This window comes from Apodemus sylvaticus, chromosome 11, assembly GCF_947179515.1.
Source record: "Apodemus sylvaticus chromosome 11, mApoSyl1.1, whole genome shotgun sequence".
Classification (NCBI taxonomy): Eukaryota; Metazoa; Chordata; class Mammalia; order Rodentia; family Muridae; genus Apodemus; species Apodemus sylvaticus.
In genome coordinates, this window is record NC_067482.1 from 66,702,593 (window position 1) to 66,728,312 (window position 25,720).

At 44.1% G+C, this 25,720-nt stretch overlaps 1 protein-coding gene across 1 annotated transcript in view; it reads left to right on the forward strand.

Annotated features, from left to right (window-relative positions):
- The first annotated feature begins 16,684 nt into the window (after positions 1 to 16,684).
- Tapt1 (transmembrane anterior posterior transformation 1) overlaps positions 16,685 to 25,720 on the forward strand; it is a 51,310-nt gene continuing 42,274 nt past the window's right edge. The window contains exons 1-2 of the mRNA XM_052198224.1: positions 16,685 to 16,923; positions 24,881 to 25,011. Coding sequence (XP_052054184.1) covers positions 16,734 to 16,923; positions 24,881 to 25,011 — 321 coding nt within the window. The 5' untranslated portion in view covers positions 16,685 to 16,733. The remainder of the gene's footprint in view (positions 16,924 to 24,880; positions 25,012 to 25,720) is intronic.

Sequence of the window (25,720 nt, forward strand, 5' to 3'; positions counted from 1 at the left end):
ACCCAGTCTCTAAGGCTCACCTGCGAACGTGCAGTGTAAGGCTGACGGCCACATGACACAGCTTGCAGAGAAGCATGGTGCACTCACACTTTCTTCTAAAAGGCATTTTTTAACTGTTTCTTCTAATCCAGCAATACCAGTGTGGAAGATCAGTGTTCCAAATAGCAAGAAAACAATGGAAAAAATGCAGAGCTGCCTGTGGCCAGAGGGTTGGCACTGCCTGGTGATAGTGGACAAACGGTCCCTAATCATCTCTCTGTTATCAGAGGGGCCTTCTGAAACTACACCTGAGCATGAGAAGGGGCCTCATCCACAGCACCTGTGCTGATCTGTCCAATCCATGGACAAGACTGAGATGCTTTGAAAATAAAGTCCCTTACCTTACATGTATAAAACTAATATTTTATATTAGCTCTTCATTAAGACAAATCTTGGATCCATTGACCTCAGATTCCTTCAGAATTATAGAGCAAGCAGATCTCCTACCTTCTGAATTCAGGTACAGTTTGTTGTAGGCTTTGGGATGGGAGAAGAGTTTGAAACCATTCATCAGGCTGTCAACACAACACACAGCTCTTGCTCAAGGAGGTGCCAGAGGCAGGTTATTTTGAATCAAATATGAGTGCTTGGCCCAGGAGCTAAGGTTCAGGCTGTCCTTAATGATGAGCCACGTCACAGAAGCAGTTATTTGAGCCTTTCAGAGTTGTAGAACAAAAGCAAGCTATTAACCAGTAAATTTACTGAATAAATCAGGTAGGCAGATTACAGCAAAGCAAGGGAATCTCTGCTGTGAACATGGAACGCTATCTGATGACAGCCTTAGCTGTGGGGTTGGTGGAAGTTCACAGTCCATGTTAACACATTACGACACCTTGACCTGATGTCGAAAGGATGTTAGGTCAGATACAAAGGTAGGTGATAAATGGTTATCAAGAGAAGTAAGGCTAGAGAGTTAGTTCAGCAGGTAAAGATACTTGCTGTCAAGGATGAGGCTCTATGTTCAATTCCTGTGACCCACATAGGAGAAAGACGGAATTATCTCCTGACATAATTATTGGCCAAGTTCCAATTCCCCACCACAGGACGTTTCTAACCAGTCAACTAGACAATCAGAATCTTCGACAAGGGTGTGGTTGTTTCTAGATGTGTCAGTTCACACTGATAATGGTTGCAAGCACAGGGGAGTGGGAAGTGTGTGGCTGCACTGGGAACACCTAATTCTAATATTTTTAATACATCACTGAAGAACAGACAACAAAGGCACATGAGATCTTATGAGCTTGATCACTAAGAATAGAGAGGTGTCTGTGGTTTCTTTGGAGGTGGTGAGAAAGTACCATTGGGGAGATCTGATTAGTTGGGTGTTAGGGATGTGTCCATTTCCACCTGTTTTCACAGCTGCACCCAATCAGTAGAATCTGGTTTCCCACAACCGTAAGGGCAGAAGCCCAGCATTCTTCTTGATTAGACTCAGTCTCTGCCTCTCTCCGTCTCTCTCTCAGCCTCTGTCTCTCTCTCAGCTTCTCTCTCTCTCTCTCTCTCTCTCTCTCTCTCTCTCTCTCTCTCTCTCTCTCTCTCTCTCTCTCTCTCTCTCTCTTTCTCTCTCTTCTCTCTCTCTCTCTCTCTCTGTGTGTGTGTGTGTGTGTGTGTGCGCGCGCGCGCGCGTGCATCAACTGGTATTTGTAATAATTGTTAGAAAAGCCTACAAGAAAATGTAAAGCATGATGAAAATAACTTGTAAAAAAAATTAAGAGATACTATATACATGAGCAAATGCCTATTGTGGATTTAAATCCGAGTTTGAATGTGGTGTGGCTCTCGGAGAAAGAGCCCCAAACAGAAATCTTGTAGTGCAACCCCACCCCTGAGCACCATTCTGAGCACGGGTGTGAAAGGGGGGAAGGGTAAGAACTGGACAAAGACAGATAATTCTGGAGGAAGGGTCCCCACGTGGCTCAAGAAATAGCCGGCAAGGGGAATAAGAACACAGAAGAGGCACAAAGAAGGCGCCACTCCCTCAAACCTCATCAGCGCCATCTGCAGACCTCCTCCGGTACTGGTATGTATATTAGCTAGAAATATCTTTAGACAAACCGTGTTATTCAAGGGAAATCCTTTCGTGGATGGGAGACACCCCACTCCTTTTGCATTCTGGGTCCCCTGGGTGAGTCTGTGAACGCCTGGAAGGTTAACTGCCTCAGGGAATAGATGCCTAGAGTAGAAAATAAAAGCCTGTCTGTTTAACATTCACAGCTCCTCCACTACTGAAAGGGATCCCAGGGCAACCATGGACCCTGCAGCGGGGACAGCCATGTGCCGGTAACCCAGAAGTAGAAGGCCCCACAACCAGCCTGCCTGGGCTTGCACTCTAAGCGAGGCAAGTTAGAGGGGAAAGAGGGAAAACACACTTGATAGAAAAAGGGCTGTGAAGAAAGCCACGTGAGGACTAGCAACAGAGACCATTGCCCCCTTGCCAGTCTGCAGCAGAGAGCAAGAGGCAGCAACTGTCATGTCCTGTCAGACTCGGAAAGAGGCACTGAGGAGTTGGGGCTTCTTCCCCATTTTCCCTTTCCAACAGCAGCTGGTAATGAGACTTCCGGGTCCATACCGGAAGTGGCTTGGCTTATAGGTCATCTCAGTGCACACTTCACTTTTGGGCTCAAACTGACACGCAGTGTCTCTCATTACTTGTCTGTCTCACTGGACATACTTCAACTTCAGTATGGAGGCTTCATACAGGGAAACAAAAGGAGCTGTCTCCGGGCTGCCCGGGCTCTTCCAGACTCTTCCTGTCCTCTATGGAGTTTGTGGCTGTGGCTGCAGAGGCTGACTTGACGGCTGGCAGAAATGCAGCGCCATGGGGAGAGTCAATGCCACAGGTCCTGTCTGCAGCTCGGTTTACCGCTCCCTCACTCCACCTCTCCTGTGACGTGAATAAAGCCTTTGGAATCTGGTACCTTAGTAGGCCCCTTGCTTTCACTAAAAACTCCAAAAGCTCTGAACGTCACCAGACAGCATACAACGGCCCGTAGAAAGGGGTCTCCCGTCTCTTGTCTTGCCTCTCTGATGTATCTACCAAGGTATTTTAAATTGCCTTAATTTGTGATTTCCTTTGTTCTGTAAACTATGAAACTACTTCTTCACTGGAAGATAGAGTTAGGGGTAATCCAAGTCTGTGTTCCCAGGCCATGGCTACTCAAAAGGGCTCCAGAATAAATTATTTCTTATTCCTACAAGAGACAGTGGTTTTGTTTTTTGTTGTTGTTGTTGTTGTTTTGGTTTGGTTTTTGTTTTTCTATTGACAAGTACCAATGCTAAAACCCAGAAACAAGGGCAAGTCAGGACTGAGGTTACCTCAGAACCGGCAAAAACAAGAACCTGGGACCCTGTCAGGGAAGAAGGCAGATGGTGGCAGGTCAATCTACTTTTTTGTTGTTGTTGTTAAATCCTCATGCGATTCAGGTTGGCAGGAGTCAAGCCAGAATGCTAGACTCAAGATCAGCCAACAAAACTGTCCTGCCCTTTGTCCTGAAGGCAATATGACAAGAACAAAAACAGTGTCAGAGAGGATAGAAGGGGAACACACTAGCTGAAAATACAAAGAATGTCCTTTCTTCAATGTCCTGGAGACTCAGCAACCAGTCTATATAAGCAGACAAGTTAGTTTCCTTTAAGGTCCATCGGAGTCCTGGAACTGGTCCAGCCCTGGGGACAAAGTTAACCTTTGAGGTTGTGTAATCTGGCAGGAGAGTTAGTGTGCAGTAAGAAGGGTGCGTTTCATGTTTGACTGAACCCGTCGGTTTGTTAATAGATTCTGTGAGTGGGGAAAGAAGGGAAGAGAGAGAAAGGAAGAGAGAGACGGGGTGGGGGAGGAAAAGGGAGAGAGAAGAGGGAAAGGAAGAAGGGTTATGAGGACCAGAACGAGGAAAGAAAGAAAGAAAAATTTACCAGCATTAGTCAGCCTAAACGGGCTGGGTCTTTACCAGCATTGGTCAGCCTAGACGGGCTGGGTCTTTGCCTTCCTCTTCACACAGCACGGGAGAGAAAAGTTATCTTTAGACAGGAAGCCCCTGAGGGCTGGGCTTGTGCTTCTTCACGGTGTGAGCTCCCTGACTTAAGCGCCTGGTACTAGGACACGCCCAATAACCAGTGAAGACCATTGCTCCATAAACACAAATGTGTCTGTGTTGACCACTGTCCAGTGTGTGTAAGGCAACATACATTTTGCAGTGATTTGCACAGTCGTGGGAACAATGAGAAGAGAGACGGTTGCAGGGTCATAGGAGAGAGTTGAGTGTGGTTTTAGCTGACCAGTAAGTGATGGGCCTCCTTACATGTGGCAGTTATACACTCAGCTCATGGCTAGACGGCACACACGGCAAAGCATATCTGATGTGAAGAGTACTGTGGGACAGAAGTATTTCTGAAGGGTGGTAACAGGTTTTGTGATGGATAATGGGATGATGGATTAGGAATAGATTCCTTTCACACAGATGGTTGTATACTATATGCGTGCATATACTGTGTGCCTGGATTTCAGCTTTTATTGTGGGTGCTAGGGATTTGAACTCAGATCCTCATGCTTGCACAACAAGCATCTTATGTGCCAGGCCAACTCTCCATCCCAGTGAGTATTTTAAATGCTAAAAAACTAATGCCTGCCTAATACTTGCACTGCAGAAAGAATCAGAGGCAGGAGGGAAAAACCAAAGTCGAAGTCTAATTAGATGAGGCTGGTGGATAATGTTGGGAACAGGGCTCCAGATGTGGAGATGCTGGCAGACAGACAAGTGTAAACCCACCGCACAGAGGGAACTGGGTGCTTCCTATGAGCAGCAGGGCATCCAACTCTCATCTAAGTCCATCCTCTCCCCTTCAACCCATCAAGACCTCATCATGCTTAAGTCTCTCCCAAATGAATGGGAAATAGATAAGCATACTACCCTTCTTGAAGCAAGCGTGCCCCAACCTACACAGCGCGTGTATGAGCTGCAGTATGGACCTTTCTCCACTCCTGAGTGGCTCTCAGTGAGGACGCGGGCATCCTCATTGTTGCATCGCTGTGGCTAAGTCTGAAGAGCACGTTCTCTAAGTATCCTCTTCCCAGCAGCTAGTCTAAGTGACCACTTCCTCTCCCCTGGCTGGATTCCTCCTCTCTGTCCTCTTAGACTTCCCCTGTGCTTTCACCCCCCTTGCCTGCCTCATGCTACAATAGTCCTGGTCCTACTAGGTTAGGAGGGTAATCTTCTCTCATGTTTACCTCGTTTTGAGATGTCAATCATTTGCTTGGGTTTTACAGATGAAAATGACACCAAGCCCAGATCCACTTCACAGATCTTTTAGCAAGTCTCCACTCTTGTGTCCATACATCTGTTTACAAAGACATCTCCCTAGATATGTGGGTATGTCACACAGCATATGCCACATTGATGCTTTTCCGGGGATGGTTTTGATCTAAAGATCTAACACGAAACTATAAAGGGCCAAACTATCAAGGCCTCCTAAAAATGGAAAGGTGGTTTTGAAATCACCTATGATAGGCCAGAAAGATGGCAGATGCTAGAGGCACTTGCAGCCAAGCCTGACCACCTGACCTGGGCTCCATCCCCAGGTCCCACATGGTACAAGAAGAAAGCCCACTTCTACATGGTATTTATCCTCTGACTTCCATGTGCATTCAAATAAATAAATAAATAAATGCAATTAAAGATAAAATAGAAAAAAGAACGGAAGGAAAAAGCTCTTGCCATGGGTAAATTCCAACACTGAAATAATTATCTGAAGAAAATATTATGCCTTATTTTTTAAAGGTAAATACAGCTGAGAATAGCAAAAAACAAAAATTTTAAAAGATAAAAAATATTGCCTGAGATTTGATAAAAAGTCAATGATTTGATGTCTAAGGTTTAAAGTTTGTATGTCTAAAATTCGGTGCTGCAAATTTGATATCATAAAAACAGTTATATTCAAATGAGATTTAAACAGAGGTAAAGGATAAAATGTAAATATCTGAAAGACAAGAAAAGGGAAGTTGATATACTAAGTCTTCAGTGTAAAATACACATGAGAAAGACTACATCCTGGTGCGAATGTTGGTACAATAAAAGTCCCAGAGAGGAAAGAATTTAAATCCGCCACACAGAAAACAGGACAAAGATTTTGAATGGTGCAGTAGAGTTCTCCCAGAACAAACACAAAGTCCATCAGTGCTCGACATGCCATATCATGACAGAGTCTTCATGTGTAGTAACAACTGAACCAGGGTCACAATATAGAGAGTTCAAAATAATGAAGTCAAAATGCCCTACTTTCCCCAAGGGGTAGCTCGGATCCTAATTTTTGTATTAGACTCACTTTATATATCCCTTATTCTTGACTTTCTTTTTCTGCTGTCACAACAGGAAACCACAGATTGGATAAATTACAAACAACAGAAATTTATTTGGCTGCATTTGGAAGGATGGTGTACTAGGTACTTTCTCATTCTTACAAAATAACTGACAAAAGGTAAGGTAAAGAAAGGAGGGTATTCTAGTCCATTTTCTGTTGCTGTGATAAAATACCCTAACCAACCAACCCACCAAACGAATAAAGAAAGCCTTAGGGAAAAAAGGGATTTTTTTTTTTTTTTAAGCTTCCAATACCAGGATACAGTCCATTATTGTGAGAAAGTCATAGTGGCAGGAATTTGAAGCAGCTGGTCCCATTACAGCCCTTCAAGAACAGAGAGAAATAAATGTGTGCATGCTTGCTTGAGCTCAGCTCACAATCAGCTCACACTTTGCACCCTTATGAAGTTCAGGATCTTCTTCCAAGGGGATGGTACCACCCACCGGCCAACCCAAAGTAGACAACTCCTCACTAAGACTATCTTCCCAGGTGGCTCTTGGTTGTGTTAGCAAAGATAACCATTAAGGAGGGTTTATTGTGGATCATAGACCCAGAGTACTGTCTATCACGGCAGAGAATGCATGGTACTAGGAGTGTGAGGTTAGCTGTTCCTATTACATCAGCAGAGAAACAGAAAGCAGTGCTTGGTCATGTTCAGCTTATTTTCCCATTTTTATTCACCCCAGCACCTCAATCCAGGGAATGGTGATGCCTGAATTTGAGGCTGTTTGAGGGGAGGGGCCTTCCCATATAGACGAGCCTAGAGCTTTTTCTCCTAGATAATTCAAGATCTGGTCAAGCCAATGTCCGATACTAACTGTCACGGCTCAGAAGACTTTCAACTGAATCATAACATGGTGAGAAAGTACGTTCATGCATGCGCACATTCTCATGATGGAGGGAGAAGGAGGAAAAGGTGGGATGTCCACACCAGCGGGGTGCACGCCTGCTATGAACCCAGACGTGAGAGCATAACCCCAGTATCCCACTCACTACAGAAAGGCCCAGCTCTTACGACTGTTACTATGGCAATAAAACTCCAGCATGACTTCTTGAAGGGGGCAGTTAAGACATAGCAACCAACTCTAGCTTATGAATTGTCCATCTTGCATTTCCTGCAAAACACAATGGGCCACTAACCCAAGGCAAAATCCTAGAATTTTCCTTAGAGTTTCTCCTCCTTCCTTTTTCTGACCCATCCCCACTCCCTTTTTTGGCTCTCTTAAGTTTCTCAGTAGGTCATGTCTTCCCCATTCCTACTGCTGCCTAGGTCATTTTTTTTTTTTTTTGTTCTAACTGCAGCCTCCTAACTGGTCTTACTGGTTCACTGAACTCTTTCAAATCACTCCACACCTTGCAAAGGAAAGAGATCTTCCTAAAACACAAATAGGATCCTGTACTTTCACAGGTTCCCTGATATTTACAGCTCCTGGCTTGCAAGGCCCCTCCTGATATTTACAGCTCCATCCTAAGTCACACACACCACCACAGAGACACTGCAGCTTTCTTCTCCCTGTGTTTCAACTGGGAGCCTGCTCTGACTGACATCATCTGCACGCTTCTCCCTCGACTCTCCTTCCTGACGCTCTCACTCCACTGCCTGGAACCCTTGTCCTCACAATTCCTGCTCACTCATCAAACATTATTTTACAGTTGCCTATTTTCTTGTCTGTCTCTCCTTTAAAGTCTTTAGGACATGGTCATGGCCTATTCACCTCCATGTAGCAAGTACAGTAAATAATACTTATAATTACCAACAAGCAATAGGGCTCTATATACGTGGTGAGTTAATGAATGGAAGTTATTTAATCTTGACCACAATCCTGCATAACAGGTATTATTATCCTCGTTTAAAGAAGCTCAAAGAAGTTAATTGTTCCACTCCCTGGGGCAGGTAAGAAGATTCATCCTCTATTACTGTAACTAGGATGTGCATAGCCTTTCTAATGCACTGCTCTGTACCTTTCAATGGAATGCAGTTTAGAAAAAAACCAACAACAACACAAAAATCCAAACACCAGATATGGAGAAAGGGCTCCTAAGAAGGTGGCATTGAGAATTGCATTCATTAATTTTCTTGTTGCTGTGGCAAAACATCAGAGTGACAAACTTTATTGGAAGGGTTTGCTTTGGCTCCCAGTTTGAGGGTGGTGAGGGCATGATAAGGAGTTTGAAGCAACTGCTCGCACTGCATCAGCAAACAAGCAGCAACGAGAGGTGAATGCTGGCATTTGGCCTGCTTTCTCCCTTTCAGGCCAGGCCCTGGACCATGGAAAGATGCTACCCATATACAGACTGGCTCTTCCGCAGGAATTAACCCAATCTAGAACCCTGTGGCTAACATACTCCAAAGTTTTTCTCCTAGGTGACTCTACGTCCTGTCAAGTTGACAAGGTAAATCAGAAGAGTCAATAGGGAAGAGAAACACTTCTGACAAAATGCCAGGCAGTGCAGTCTCCAGCTGCCGGAGGTGGAGAGTAGTTATAAACAGACGCAAGAGAGCAAACAGAGGAAGGCTGGTAAAAGATGGCCGTGAGGAGCTTAACGAATTAGGAAGAAATGGATGGCCAAGGTTGGAAGAGAATCCTGGCAAGATAGAGAAAATATAGTTTCTTAATACATCGGCCACTTCATCAAAATAACAAAGAAATTAGTATTCTCAATGTAGCATAGATGACAACCCTGCTTATGCCAATATTTTGACATCTGAAAACACTGAGATGATTAATGTACAAGAGCATAAATGCCAGCCAGGCTGAGTTCTCAGAAGTCCTGTGCAGTACACTGAGAGTGTCTTTTGTGGATGCTGCCAGAGTCCTCAAGACAGGCCATTATGAACGTATTTCTTCATGTCTTGTGCTTCATCAACACATTCTATTGTGTTCCAAGTACTAATTAAAATTGCACCCCGACTGCCAAAGTAGAAACAAAAGCACTTACATTATAACAAGTGTCTAAATTAAATGGATCACAGCAGAGAATCTCATTCCAAACCTACATACAGTCCTCATCCTCCCTGTGTAACTGTGGGGAGACACTGAAAAATCAGACAGCATGTCCCCCAAAACCTGGAATCTATAATTATTCAGAATCTTCAAAACTTACAAAAGCAGCTGCGTGAGCCATTACCCTGTTCTGCCTCTTCGGTGACTAAAGTGCTTTGATTTGGAACTCAGGGAAAGGTGATGCTGTGATGTCACAAATACACGGCTGTTGGCAAAAAGTCTCTCAGTCCCTCTCCAAAAAATCCCATTCCTAGTTTGTGGTCACCTTCCAGCCATATAAAGACAATCTTTAAAATATTTACCCCCCAAATGTTACCCCAACTTCTCATGAAGAAAAAAGAAGCCAGAGGCTGGTAAATTCTCCTAACTAGATATCGGACTTGATATTGAGGGTAAGACACAGAACACCTCAGATCCTTAATAAAAACAGGTTAATACTCAGCTAGTTAATGACAAGTTAATGTCATGCCCAGGTATTGGGGACAAAAGTGCAAGCAAATCCCAAACACACGAGTCTCAGAGCAACCAGGGGATGGATATTCTCCAGCCTGGGAGGGTCAGGCGGTGTTCGCTACCTTCTAACCTCCAGGTCCTCATCCTGCTTCTCGCCATTCTTCTACCTACCCAGAGCACACTACTTTACAGCATCCTTTAGGATTATCTACGCACAGACACTTTGCCAAGTTTGACTCAAAGAGTGTTACGTCTTCCCTTCCCTCTCCCTCCGCTCGTTTGCCTGCATCTTCTGTAGGTCCTTGGATGCCTTCCTTGTCCCTGTCTTCTGCTTGGCAAGCTCATCTTTGCAAATCCAGTCAGCGACCACCAAAGTACAGTTAGTCAGTCTCTCTTTGGCATTATCATGACATCTCACCCACTGCTCTTTCTGTCAGCACCCCCTGCCATGTCTGTCTGTCTGTCTGTACTTACTACATCCATTTGTAGTATATACTTATGGGTGGGAAGTACCTCTCATTGATCTTGTCAGGCTAGGGCTTTGTACAATACCTACTCATAAAAGAATGTTAACATTGTTTACTGGAAAAGAGCACACCAGCCTGATGCCTGAAAGCAGGCCACTCAAGATTAACACTACAACTGACAATGGTCCAATAAAGAACAATAATATTAAAGTGAATGCAAAGTTATCATTTAGTGACAGCATAAAATAATGTAGGTAGTAGTAAAACCACACAGTTCGGAACAGAAGGAAATTTCTTGAGAATCTATTTTGTCCTCTTCTGCATGATTTAGGACAATAAGGTTAACAAGCACGTGGCAGTCTCAGGACCTCCCCCAGTCTCCTCACCCCACGTTAGGAGCTTACTCTGCCATATTCCACCACTTTTCTGGAGAACACTTCTTGCTATCACTGGAAATCCCATCCTGTTCTAGTCTCAATCAACTCTTTTACCCACTCACACACACACACACCATATACACACACACAACACATACACAACACACAACACACACATACAGACACAGACACAGACACAGACACACATCCTGGTTTTTGAGAAAACCATCTGTCAACTAAAACCCATGCTGGCGTGGGTGAGTCCACCTGTGTTTACTCGCATCCCTGAGGACTAATGGATGCTGCTTCAGTAAAACTCATGTGGTTAACTATTTGTGATTAGCTACTTTTAAAGCAAAAGATACTCCTGATACAAAGTATCAGGTTTGCAAGGTAGAAACCAATTTTACAGCCAAGAGGACACCAGTTACTCGCGCCAGTGGGCTCTTTCCATGAGGCATGATTGGATGTTAGAAATGAATGCAAATCAAAGGAAAACATTAAGTTCTTTTCTATTCCAAAGCCAATGGAGTCACTCTACTTTAGTTCTTTAACTCCATATGTAACTGACTTTTATGGCCACAGTAAGATAAACCAGACGCTATGTTTCTATCAAGCTTATAAAAATAAAAACCAATATCATAAAACATAATTGTTCTGAAAAGGAGTATCTAGCCAGCTGTCTGCTCATACATAGTAACTCCATAATAAACATCAAAATTAACTAATACTGGTTTGCAGCACTATAAATACATTTCTAGTCACACATTTAGTGATGCTATATGCTTAGCTAAATATATAGATGAAGGTCAGACTGAGCACTCAGATGATGCATAATGATCAGGGTCTGGCTTCATTTTCATTTTCTTCGTGATCAGAAATTTATGTCTGAATTATATATGCCACACTTTTAACCCAGTATGCATCTGTCACCAGAGGACATGTACTCAAGACAACAGGAATTAATGTCTGTGTCACCGTAGGCAGAGCACAGTAAACAATACAAAGTGTCCTCAAACACTGTGTGGCTAAAGCCACAATACTTTTTTTTTGTATTGCTATTTTAAGAACTTGACCATTACACTGTTCTCTTCTGTGAGACTACATTCCTAGCTTGTAGTATGAAAGCCAAGCAAGTTGTTAGTTATTTGAAAGTAGAACAGAACAAGAAATGTCAGGAGCGGAAGCATTTTACCAATATACGTTCAATCCTAGAAAGGGACAACTAGAACTGGAAATCCCAATCTCTGTTCTACTCTCAAACAACATTTTACTCATACACACACACACACACCACGGGATTGTTTTGAGAGAACCATTTGTCAGCTAAAACACATGCTTATAAAAGGACAACTGAAGATCAGATGGATCTCTAAAACCAGGAAGGAACAAGCCAAAAGGATTGTTTGTAAAATTCATAATTTTATTACGTATTGCTAATGATTTGTGATAATCGTTGATTTCACAAATCAATGGTAGATAAATAGTGGGTTGCAGTAAGAATAGTTGATGTTGCCTAGTCGTATAAGAACTAGACAGCATGGTCCCTTTCAGCACCTCAGAGGCTGGGGGAAATGAACAGATGGTATACAGGACAAACTGATGAATGAGCGGATGAGACCCAGTTACAGGAGCAGGATCACAGCCAGAGAACTTTAAAAGGGAGAGAAGAATACAAATACTTAGTTACCAAACCCAAGATACTTCAATGAAAGACACTAGAAAAAGGTAAACTATTTATCCAAGTAGTATACAAAGCTCACTAGTTACCAACTACTGTGTGCTGAGCAGGCCAGCCCAGCAAGGAACAGCTCACCACCCAGGAACAAAGAGGTACCGAAAGGGAAAGGCTAGCAACAGGGGCTGGGAGACAGACATTAAGATCTCTCTGCCTTCTGAATCCTAACATATGCTTGGTAGAAATAAAAAGAATGTTAAGAAATAGCAAAAAAAAAAGAAAAAAAGCTTGGGAGATGGCTCAGTGGTTAAGAGCACTGACTGCTCTTCCAGAGGTCCTGAGTTCAATTCCCAGAAACCACATACTGGCTCACAATCATCTGTAATGGGATCTGATGCCCTCTTCTGGTGTGTCTGAAGACAGGGACAGTGTACTCATATACATAAAAGAAAGGAGAGAGAGAGGGGGAGGCGGGGGGGGGGGGGGAGGAAGGAAAGAAAGTTTTTTTTAAAAAAGGAAAAAATTTATTTTTCCATAAAAAATAAATTTAAGGAAAGATGAGTTTCTCCTATAAGCATGTTAATTAAGTGATTAAAACAGTTCTAAACGTGACACTGCTATTTTTTTCAACTGTGATGAGAAATACCTTTTTACCTGGAATGAGGAACTTGGTAAGACATTTCCTAGGTCCCTTTCATCAGTATTTTAGAATTTTCCAGAAATTAAATGCCTATATGGAACAATCATATCTGATGGTAAACTTAAAATACTGTTGACTAACAGAACGAGGATTTTGTTCACACTTTTGTCACATAAATAGAACCTGCCATGTGGTGATGGTGACACGCCTTAAATCCCAGCACTCAAGGAAGGCAGGCAGATCTCTGAGTTCAAGGCCAGCCTGGTCTACAGAAAAAGTTCTAAGACATCCAGGGCCATACAGAGAAACCCTGTTTCAAGTAAGTAAGTAAGTAAGAAAACAAACAAACAAACAAACAAACAATCCCTACCTTTCAGAACTCAGTTATCTTTGTCCGAATACCCCTTTTAGCAAATAATTATTGAAACAGAGTGTGCAAAGGATTATTAGAACAGAATGTTTCATATAATTTTCAGAGTTTGAACTACTGTGATCTCAGTCAAATATCCTCATGCTAAACAAATACTTAAGAATAAAATTTTGCTGGTTACTGTGAAGTTGTAATGGGTACATTACACTCAAAGGCTTATTCAGTGTGGTTATTTCTTCTAAAAATAAGCAAAGTTAATTTCTATGGAGCAAACCCAGAGAGGATAAAGCATCATGAGTCTGAGTTGTGGGGGAGAAAAGACTGCCAAAGATGGAAGACACCGTGAAGCCCAGGGGTGCCGTGAACCCCCACCAATTCACTACAAGGTTTACTGGAGACCCAATAGTATATTTATATTTCTAAACTTACAGCAAAGCTGTTTAAATTTTTTAAAAATCCTCAACTCTTATGCTGGACATATCTGTAATACCAGCACTTGGGAGGTTGAGGTTGGAGGATCATTAATTTTAAGGCCAAGCTCTGGCCTACGTGAAACTTTACCTCCAAAACAAAAACTCAAAAGCAGGAGAGATGGCTCAGGAGTTAAGAGCTCTTCAGAATATCTGGGTTCAGTTCCTAGCACCCACATAATGGCTTACAAACATCTGTTAATTCTAGTTTTAGGAGATCCAATGGGCCTAGACACATACAATACATACATGCACACAGGCAAAATACCCATACACACATAAATCTTTAAAAAAAAAAGTAACACCACCACCAAAAAATATACAACTTTTTTTCTCTGAAGATAAAATAGCAAATGAATTAAATTCAGGGCTACAGCCTGAAAACTAAATATTGACTTTCATGGTGCCAGACATAGAAGCCATGTATTGTCAAAGCAGATTTCTTGTGGAATCACACGGGCATCACTATCCATGTGAATTCTGTCTTTGCAGCTACATGACTGAAATGTACTCAAGTAATCATTTCCAGTACTACTTCAGCCACCCTCAAATGTTACCTGGGAGTAGTGTCCTTTGGAACACTCACTGGAATAATCTTAGAAGCTTGCTCCTGGTGTTCATTGGGAAAGTCTGAGAATCTGAGGCTAGAGAAACAAACTGTAGCTTAGAGCCTAAAGGTCTGGCCTGTATCCACAGTTAGTTCTCCCAGATCAAGGAGTAAGGAGGGAGAAAATGAAGAAGGCACATGGAGATATGGAAATCTCGCTGATGTGTTATCAATATAGTTACTGTACTTTAATTTCTTTTAAGTTTTAGACCTGGTACAAAGTGACCCTAGTTAAGGATTTCACACTTTCCTATAAATCCTGATAATATCAATAGGCCAATATAGCTTTTAAAAACTAAATTGCACAAGACTCTAAAGTATGGGATACATAGACTTTGGCATAGTTTTGATGTTTTAAAAGGTCACTGCAATCTGGCCCAAGTGTGATTTCACAGTTAGGGGAAATGGAGCAGAGTGAGTCTCAGAGTCAGAGTCCAGGTCTTTCCACAATTAGGGATGTTTGTTTATTTTGTTTTTGTTTTTACTCAAGAAAAGTGTGAGGAAAACTCATTTTGAACAATTTAGGAGGATAGATATGCTGATTGTGCTATCAAGAGATTAATCTACTTTATAATAGAAAACTGAAAACATCATAAAGCACTCCAACTTATCACAAAAAGGAACTAGTACTCTTTTGCCCTATATAACAATGCTGAGGTCACACAACTAAATGCTCTGTATTGTGTAAACTGTTTGTATCTTAAGGTTATTTGTAACCTAATTTCAAGGTTTCTGAATGCTTATTATTTTGGGGTTTGATAGTATAGAACTAGGAAAATCTCTAAGGACCATATAAATAGCATCTAAATATAATCGTTATAAAGAAAAGACAAAGACTTAGGTTTCCAGCAATAACATTTTAAAACAAAGAGCTTTTAAATGGCAACCCTGACAGGCCCCCTTTCCCTTGACTACTTAGGATTAGGAACACCCTTTGAAATATAGACAATAAAATTTAGTTTGGAAGGAACCTTACAGTGTATAACTCTGTCTTTTGACTTTCATGATTCTGATTTGTCACGGGCATTGTTTTTAAGATTCAGTTTGACCAAATAAAACCAAACTGACTTTAAAAAAATATTCTCTGCATTGTTTGGTTTTCCACAATATAAAGTTTACATTGAATTGGTAGGGCTATTTCTTGGACTTTGCAAGTTCCTCTTTAACCCTTTCCATCCCTTCATCCCGCCCTGCTATCAAAACGGCCTTGCTGCAGCACGGTACTGAAAAGTTTGAGTTTGCAATCCGGTATCTGGTTATCCCTAAGACTCTCCCGGATGTTCTAGGACCTGTTCCATCGGTTCTCGGTTTAAGTGTAGGGCAGGTTAGAGCGTGAAGAGGTATTTGTTATGCTTTCTGCTCATTTAAAAAGTTGCAACCGTTCAGGTTAATTCCGAAGTGGGCAAGAAGGCAACCCAGGGGCCACCGTGTGCGTTAACAGGAGCGCACAGCAATAACGTAGGGAGCCCAAGTGAAGGTCTCCCAAGTCTGAGCGCGATTCATTTGCACCCGGAAAGCATCCGGTCGTCTCAGCGCGGCTATCCTTGGCTACCAGTGAGGGGGTAAGGGTCACAGTCCCAAGGCAAGCGGCGACCAGGTGACAGAACCAGGCCACCTAGGCTGCCACCCGCAGTCACATAACCCTATTCCCGAAAGGCAGCCCATGTCCCCGACACGTTAGGCGCATCGAGCACACTGCCCGTTGGGCCGAGTCCCCCACCTGTTGGCACGCTCCCCTGAGCTAGGCTTTGGACACTGTCCACGGACAGGGAATGTGACAGACGATCATAAATATGCAGGAGAGATGCAGCCAAGACAGCAGAGCCACCAGGTCGGCGCCGGCGGGAGCTACGGAGCTGGAGCCCGGCCCCAGTCGCCGCGCAGCCAAGGCCAGGAGGGTCGCGCCGGCGCACTCCGGCCACCGCACGGGCACAAGAGGCTCAGGCCGCGCGGACAGCCAAGCCGAGCCCCGCCACCGCCCGCCGTCCCCCACCGCGCGACCCGGCGGCATGGAGCCGGGCGCGGCGCCCCGGTCCGCGGAGCCCGCCGCGCGCCACGGCGATGGCAGGAAGAAGATGGCGGCGGCCGTGGCGGCGGCCACCGCGGCCTCCCACGCGCCGCTGACGCCAATGGCGCGCGCCGGCCGGCGGGCTACGGATGGCGGCTGCCCGGGCTCGGGCGAGGGGCGGGGCGAGGCGGCGAGGGGGCCGGCGGGAGGCGGAGGCCGGGCGGGCGGCTGGAGGGAGGTGGCGGGGACAGTGTGTGGCTCTCGGAACATGGCGGGCGTCTGCGACGCGGCCGCCCCGGGAGAAGGCGGTGGTGGCGGCGCGTCCGGCCCGGAGCGGACCGGCCGCGGCGAGGCAGAGCAGCCCGGTGGTGGCAGCCATGGGCCCGCGCCCCAGCACACCGAGACCCTGGGCTTCTACGAGAGCGACCGGCGGCGGGAGAAGCGCCGCGGCCGCGCAGGTGAGGCGAGCGAGCGGGCAGGCGGGCGGGCGGACGGGTGGCACTAGGCCGCGGCAAGCTACCGAGGGGACGACCGGGCTATGGTAGCGGGGACGCCAGCGCCTTCCCTCTGCGCGCGGAGCGGCCGCGGCTCCTGTGGCTCCCATGTCCCCGCGGCCGGTGACAGCTACCCCGGCGGCTAGTGCGCGCGGCCCGATGCTCCCGCGGCCATCCCCGAGCCAGGTGCGCCCTGGAGATCGGCGGTCCCCGGTCACCGAGTGTTCGCGACCGGCCTCAACAGTGACAGGCATCTCCCACATCCGAAGGAGGTCAAAAATGGGAAACGCGGGCTTTCTAGGTGATGTCAATGCCAAGGTGACTTTTTCCCCTGTGTTTTATGCGAAGTTGTGTCTCGGAAACCTGTTAACTTGGCCCGCCGAACCCATTTTTCATAGACTCAGCTGACAGCGTGGTCGTGGCCGTTAAGTTCAGTGTTTTTCTCCTGCACAGAAATGTGCGGCACCCCTTAAAATGTTACATGTGGAGTTTTCCTAAACTAAAACTTAAGCCAGAAGAAACAGTTTTGTCACACAAGAAAAAACGTACCACTTTTAAGCTCAGCTGTCCATACACTCTGAAGCATACTGTTAAAATATTATAATCCCTGTGTGTTGAAGGATTTTATTATGAATTTTTAATAGCTTTGGTATTTATACTGAAGCATTGTATTAAGCCCGGAAGCAAAAGAAAAAGTTTTGGCATGGCCGTTTCATCGGTGACTGTATTTTAATTCTTACATCGTCGGTCCAAGATCTTGGACAGCAACTTGATGACATTTCTTCCAACCTATTCCAAGCTAATGCAGTGGAATAAGGCCCTGCAGCTTATATAAATACACGTTCAAGCTAGAAGGTGGACTCCATTCACTGAGTACTGAAATTATAGGAGTCCTAAAAGTCTCCTATGAAAAGGGTAAGACTGCTGGATAGATCCTGATAGACTTGCTAATTCTCAGAATTGGACATAGAGTTTTGCATCCATCGCCATATCTTTGAAAACTCCTGCACCTGCTGTGTGCCTTGTTTGGTCTTTTGTGTGTGTGTGTGTGTGTGTGTGTGTGTGTGCCACTTAAATTTTTTCCTTTATTCTCTATTTGGTTTAGTTGTCAGTTAAACACTTGCTTGCAAGAATGTTTGCTTTCTAAATTGGCAAGACCTAAGTAAGACAAAAAGTCTTCAATCTCTCAGCTGCTTGTTCACTTAGGCTTGACGAGGGCAAGCAGACAGATGGGACCGGGTTTCACTATGGTTTCTTTGACATCATTTTAAGCATCAGGACAGCCGTTACTGTCAAAGCCTCTATGTTGTTTACATGAAGAAAGACAATGAAGCTGTGAAGAACCTTTGGTGAACGCAGACCTTGAGCCTCTGAAGTGAAGTGGATTTATTCTTCCCTGGCACTAACACAGACCTTGAACTTTTGAAGTGAGCGTTCTTGGGCTGAGCTGGACATTTGGACTTATATAAAATTTAACATCGTATCACCCACTCACTCGTCACAGAGGTGGCACACTGCATATCATATACTTAACAGGTTTAAAGCTAGATTTTTTTCAACCTGTGGTGACAGAAAGTCCTTACTAGGGAGACAGCATCAAGCCTTAGCTCTTGGGGCGGCCCTTCTTGATCCCATCAGTCTTGTGCAAGAGAAAAGAGAGTGGTCGTCTCTCCTGCTTTGGTAGATGGCATTAGGGATCTAGGCAAGCATCCCAGGAACATTTATTTCAGTTAGAAGTACCAGCCAGTGGTTTTCCGGTGTGGACTCTGTGATCGATCCACCCTCTTCTGAGCCCTGGTGTCTGTCCTAAGAGCCAGGTTTTCACTGTTGCTGATGCGTGTCCACTGGGGACTGGGTCTGCAGTGGGCCATGGCATCCCCACTGCCTTAGAAATCCAGGTGTTCTTTCTGTTCACCTCCAAGTGCTGCTTTCCTCTGCTGTTTCCTTTCTTTGCCTCCTTACCAAGAACTAGGAAGCCGGTTGGCCAGAGGGCACCACCTAGTGTCAGACTGGAAACTCACACCAGAGTATTAATTGTCCATTCCGTGTAAAGGCTCCTGTGGACCTGCCCTGTCTTCCCTCTGCAAGCGAGGGCAGTCTCTGCTGTTCCTTTTGAAAGTCATAATCTTAGTGTCTTGATGGCCTAACTGATGACGTATCACTCAGTTCCAGTCCCTTTTATCATTCTCCCTAAGGCATTCAGGGCTCCTTTATAAGACATTTATTGGTCAGTCATAGCAGTCTAGTATTCTTTTTTTACATGAACATACAGTAAAGGTACTTATCCATACTTTGAGTAAAATAAAGCAGTTTGGTGTTTAAGGTTCACCCTAATTTATCTGTGGAGGAAAAAAATATGTGTATTAGAGTATATACAGCTATAAATATGACATGCATTGATCTATATCAGTTATGTTTCTGTTTCTCTGCAGACTGCTATCATTTGATTCCCAGCAGCCTTTTTTTTAATTGTCTGACAAATGCTAGTACTTACACCTTAATACAGTTAGAGATGGATGCCCGTCCACCATTCCCACTGTGGTGACTGAGCGGAACTCTGGGAGTAGTGCTCAGCAAGACTGTGTGTGTGCTCTCACCTTGCTCTTAACCTGACTGCCATTTCACGGTGCGTTTTTTGACATAGACCAGATTAAGTAATGCCTAGCATCCGGTTCCTGTGCCCCCCCCCCTTGACTGGTCTACAAAGTTATAGGTGAGAGAGATTCTATATAGTCATGTTTGTCTTTGGAAATCAATGCCGAGCAAGTCAATGCTGGACTAAGAATTAGGCAATCTGTCATCTTAGCTTGGTCCTGTTGTTGACCTGAGTAAACTGCTTGCTTAATCCACTTGGCTCTGCGTGATGGAGCCACTACTAAATAGTCTCTAACTTAGTTGTCGTACTCTCCACGGACAGGCAGCAGAGGTTTGGTGTAAGATAAACATGACCTCTACCCATGGCACGAAGCAGTTCCCTGTAAGGCAAGTGCAGGAGGTGAGAGGATAAGCATTGCTTGTGGAATGAGAGGCCTGAGGTGGCCACAGCGTTGTTTGTGATGGAACCAGGCTGTGACTATTGCTCTCTTTGTATGGTGACTTGACTCCTGGAACTCAACTCTTGTCTGATTTGTTTCTCTCCTTGCCTTTACACATCTCTCTGTTTCTCCAGGAGAAGAAAGAAAAATCTGAAACCCAGAAAAGCCAACTGGTTTCCTGTTAGCAGTTCCCACAGAGAGTGTCAGTGGATTCAGAAGAGTCCTATTCCTTGCATTCTGCTGTCTGTGGACTTGGAATTTTAAGCAGGCTGGAGGATTATTGACACCTCACACTTTGATTCCTTTGCTTTGTTAGATGTCACTTTCATTTTTGTATCTTCTTCTGTCTCTAAGCATATGACTGCTCTGCTCTTTAAAGGGTGGGAGGCAGAGGTGAGAAGATCCTGAGTTCAAGGCCAGCCTGGGTTACATGGAGAGCCCATGTCTCCAAAACAACCAAGCAAAAAAAAAAAAAAAAACAAAAAAAACCACAAAGCCACAAGAACACGAATATAGTATGCAAAGTGGTTCTTTTTCTTACATTTAACTTAGGAAGGCAAAACTCCTATTGTATTGTCTCCTAGAAAAGTTAATTTCTGGTTTCCCTGTATAAAAGTGTGCCCGCATGTAAGGAAGGCGCATTTACTGTTTTAGGTACCTCATTAAACTTTGTCAGCACTTCCTTCACTTAAGGCCGGAGACAAGCTTGTTTCATGGCTTCTTCACAGTCAGCCCAGGATTCCTTTCCAATTTGCTTTTTAATGTGCAGTGCTATTTTAAGAAAGATATATTTAGACATATTGCTGAATATGTAAATATATGTATGATTACTCACTACTTTTAATAAATACTTTTTTATCCTAGCTTCTAATTTCTAAAATAAGCTGTCTCGGATGAGTAAGACTAATAGTTCTTATTTCAGGAGTAAAGGAAAATTATACTCTTATTTCTCAATTAAAGGTACAGGATTACAGAACGTTTCTGTGATAGATGAATATTGATTAAAATATACTGATGGAATTGATTTGGACTTAAGACTGGTATTATTTTACTTTTATTAATGTTCACAAACTTCTAATAGACACAGTTATATTAAATAGTAAAATAACTCTATTTTCAAAAGACTATATCGGAAGTCATAGGACAAGTAAAGTCAGATAAGTCTATGGAATGCTAGAGAAAGCCACTATGCACTGGTGTGCTGACGTCTTGATAGGAAGTGCAGACGTCTCCGAGGGTAATGGGGAGAGGAGCCATCCATACAGCAGCAGGCCCGCTTGACAGGTCAGGTCCAGGCAGTGGAAGCCCCTTCAGCGGGTGTGATTGAAAAGCATATTCTGGCCAGGTCTTTTTCTCTGTAACATAACAGCGGGTGACTGGGTGCGACTATGTGAGGAGAGAAGAGCACGCTGCATTCTGCAGGTCAGCTCTGCCCTTCACTCTCACATCTGTCCTTTTAAAGGCTTCCAACCAAGTCTGTTAGTTTTCTCAGTTTCTTCATTTATATTATGTGAATATCTTTCAGTCTCCTTTTCAGTTATAATTATTATGAGACTTATATAAAGTAATGAACACAAGACCTTTGTAAACTGCCTTAGAGTGGAAGGATCCCATCTGTTAAACCTGGTCTTATCTCTAGGAATTGTTGATATGGAAGCAAGTTAAGACCTTCAAGATAGTTTATAGTTTATACCGTGAAGCTCGGGCTTTTAGTCATCATTATTTTACTGTGCTTTTAAAAACCATTCTGCCGTCTATTAGCATGGTGTTTTTGGTTGTGTGTGGAGACAGTGTTACAATAGAACTTACTCAGAAATGGACATTGGAAAAGTAAGGTACATGGTACTTGGTTCATGGTCTTATAACAGGATCTGCTGTTAGGGTGGCTGCATAGATTCCAGGTTCTGTGGAAGTGCAGAGAATGGGGACTGATGGCTTACTAGACATTTCAGAAAATGTGGGTTATCTGTGTTTAAAAGTAGTTCTAGGCATGGTATCTCATGTCTGTAATTCTGGTGCTGTGGAAACAGAGGCAGGAGGATAACTGTGAACTTGAGGTCAGCCAGATCTATATAGGCCAACCAGCCAGGACTCCACTTGGCCAGAACTCTGAATCTGGTCTACTGCTTGCTTTTGGTGCAGCCTTGGAGAGGATGTCCTCTGCCTCTCTGTGACTTGGAGACAGCCATAGCGATAGACTCTGTTTTGTAATGTGAGTGTTTGTGCTTAAAGAATACACTTTCATTGTTTAGTGTTTTACCATTATAGGACCTAATGGCTGGGGCCTGGCTCAGCAGTTAGGAATCTAGCTTGGTGTTTAACACTAAGATTTTTGCCTTTCTAGAGGTAGTTTTCTCACACAGTTCTCTTTTGTATTTATAATATTACTGAAATATTTTTGTTTATATCACAACCTATTTATGAAATCTAATTAACACCCTTAGTTAAATGTACTTGTGATGCTTTCCACCATAGAGGCTGGATGGCAGAAACAGCATTTATAGATTTAGGTGACAGCCACACCAGAAATGGTTAATTTTACCATTAACATACAGAAAGGAGCTGGAGTTGGTGACACCACATCATGCCCTGTGGTTTTCATCTGCTCTCACACAAACACTGTCAAGTGCCTCTAGAACCTGTGTGGAAGGAAAGACGGAAACAGGTGTTACAGAACTGGCAGAAGGTTCGGTTTTCCCTTTTGAGGACTTGAGAGATCTGTGATTCGACCATATAGGCCTAAAAGCTGAGAGAGTTGGTGGTGCTAAAGCCCCTTCTCCAGTGGACCCCACATTGTTTTTGTGGACCTGTGAATCAAAACACTGATAACAGCAAAAACTGGCCTCGGCAGTCACCAAGGCAGACATCACTGTTAAAGAGAATTTGCCCAATAAACAAGGTGCATCTGGGCCTTTTTGTTTTAGTTTGCTTTTTAAAATATAAAACTATAATGGCCTGCCTGTGTGTCTCTTTAACACAGAAGATAGATTCTCGGTCTGTCCAAGCTTCTGTCTTTTGTTGGGGACAGGAAGCACCCCATCTTTGCAATGGCTGATCCCAGGGGTTAGACCCAGGGCCCTTGAGCTGATGTTTATAAACATGATCACTGAGGATTATGGGCTGAGGCCCAACAGCCTTCATCCCTGCCAACTCCCCAGTCTCAGAAGTGAGCCATCTCTAGCCCCCAGCAGCTCTTCCTTTCTAGATATTTGTATTCTCTTTCAGCTGCTGAGTTATCTTGTAACAGTGTATCCTTGGTATTTATTAAGTAGTTCCACCAATGCTGAACACTTGGATTAATCCTACTTTTTATGTTCATATAGGTCATCTTTAAGTAAAGTCGGCATTAAATAAGATTGGGTGGAAAGTGCCAAAAGTTGGCACTGAACTGAGGCTAAGCACAGCTTTCTCCGGGGGTAGCAGTGTTTCTTTCTGCCGCACAGCGGGCAGGCTTCCTTCTTCTCTTCAGGTGCTGGTGTAGTTCTAGAAAGCCCAAAGTTTTGCTCTCTGTGGATGAGATTATATCATCGCCTTTAAAACTGAGCATCTGTGAATATAAGCAGTGACATGTGTAGCTTGTGCCTACTTCACCCAGGATTTAAGTACAATCTGAGAAAGGAAGGCAGGATTCCCACGGTGCACTGTGACCCTGTGTGCCTCGTGCCAAGCAACAATGGGGAAATGTGGCATTTCTCCCCAGGAAGGCTTCCCTTCCCCCATTTCACTCCCAGATACTTCTCAGTGTATCTGTCACCAATGCTGCAAATGCATTATCAGTCTCTCATTTATATATATATATATATATATATATATATATATATATATATATATATATATATATAGTGTGTGTGTGTGTGTGTGTATGTGTGTGTGTGCATGTGTGCACTTACATAGAACATACTACTTAAGCAAAAATAAGCATGTGATGTGATGTAAAACTCCTGGAGCTGGGATTCATTCCAGTGCTGACAAAAGTAAGCTCTTTAAGGTGTGCTGCCCAGACCCTTCTTTGCCGCTTTTTGGGGTTCATTTTGACTATCCCCACTTGGTAGTGCTTTGGGACATTTGTTAGAGAAAGCACAGAGGAAGCTCAGAAATGAGTTTGAAAACTTTTGTGATCCTGGAAAGAAGTTGAGCCTCAGGCAGAGCCTCATGCAGGGGTAGGTCAGGTAAGGGGTTGGCAGAGATGGCTGAGACGATGGGCTTAGAGCATGGCATTCCAGAGGTCGGGCGTCTTCACCTCTGTTCATTAACCTCAAGTCCTGCAGAGTGGAATGGTCGGGCGGGATGAATTTACATCAGAGGAGCAGAGGCAACGTGGACAGGGGACCAGTCTTCGAAAGAAAGGTTCTGTGTGTGCACCTAGTGACTTCATGGCATTGGGAAAGGTTCTGTGTACACCTAGTGACTTCATGGCATTGGGAAACTTTCACTTAGCAGGAACAAACTTTTATAAGGAGTGCCATTGCTGGCTGGCCTCTGCAGGATGTCGGGGCTCACCCAAGCAGAAGGCAGCTGACTTGTGTCTGAATGGCTTGCATAGCCATGGGCTGAAAGCAGTGCTTCCAGGGCCCAGGGCTGCCTCCCAAGGCAGTGGAATGCAGATTCCGCGCAGTCAGGCCCGTAGCACCATGAGACTGAGGTGCCTTTCGGCTCCTAGGCTCTCAGTGGCCATCCCTGCCTGCCATACTCCGAAGGGGTTTTCAGCATGCAGCAACAGCAGTTCCTGACACTACTCTCCAGCCATCTGGTTTCCCTTTCTCGTGGGCACAGACCTGTAGATTGTATATGCCCCATTTGGTTTCTATGTGTTGTACCTATAGCCCCATCCTGTGAGTTCTTGATAAATACTTCTTTTTCTTTTGTGTCATTTCTTTTTTCTGTAGAATTGTCATTATTGAGATTCCTCAGTGCTGAACTGACAAGAGGGTATTTCCTTGAACATAACGAGGCCAAGTATACAGAGCGAAGAGAAAGGGTGTACACTTGTATGCGAATACCAAGAGAATTGGAAAAGGTACTCTTTTTTTTTCATTTCTGAACATCATTTGAAAGTATTAATTATGAAAAAAATTGTGAACAGCTTCTGTAGACTTCTTAAAATATTGGAAATAATGTGGTAAGTGATTGAATGTGTCTGGGGATATAGGATTGCTTTGTAGACAGTGGCTTGTAACAGCAGGTTTTAGTACTAGGGGAACATTACTGAATCTCTTCACGCATTCACTTCCATACACATTTGCGTTTTATCGAAACAGCTTTATGTCAGGATTTGCCTTCCATCACCCAGCCTGCCTGCTCCCTTCAGTTGAGTGTTTCTAGAATAGCACTTTCTCTCTTTTATTTTTTTCCACATAAGGTATTTAATTTCAACCTTTTCTGAGGTTTTAGTTTCTTAGAATAGCCACATATTTGAAGACATATGTAACAGACCATCAAGGAAGAAGATGACTTGTTTATCCTTGTCACAGAAAGCCCTTTATTAAAGGTAAACAGAAAAAAACAACCCTCAGTATCTTGCTGCAGGGTCAGGCAGAGGACAGGAAAGCCCTTTTCCCTCTGATGCTGTCTGAGTTAGGAGTCCTGGGAGAGTCCAGATCTTACTACAGGAAAAGACGCTAGCTCACGGATCTTTATGGGCCGCCTCCTCAGAACTGTGCCTTCTACTAGAGTGGCCGAGCAGCCTCCTCGGCCTGGTCTCTCAGTGCACTGTGAAGAAGAGGTGT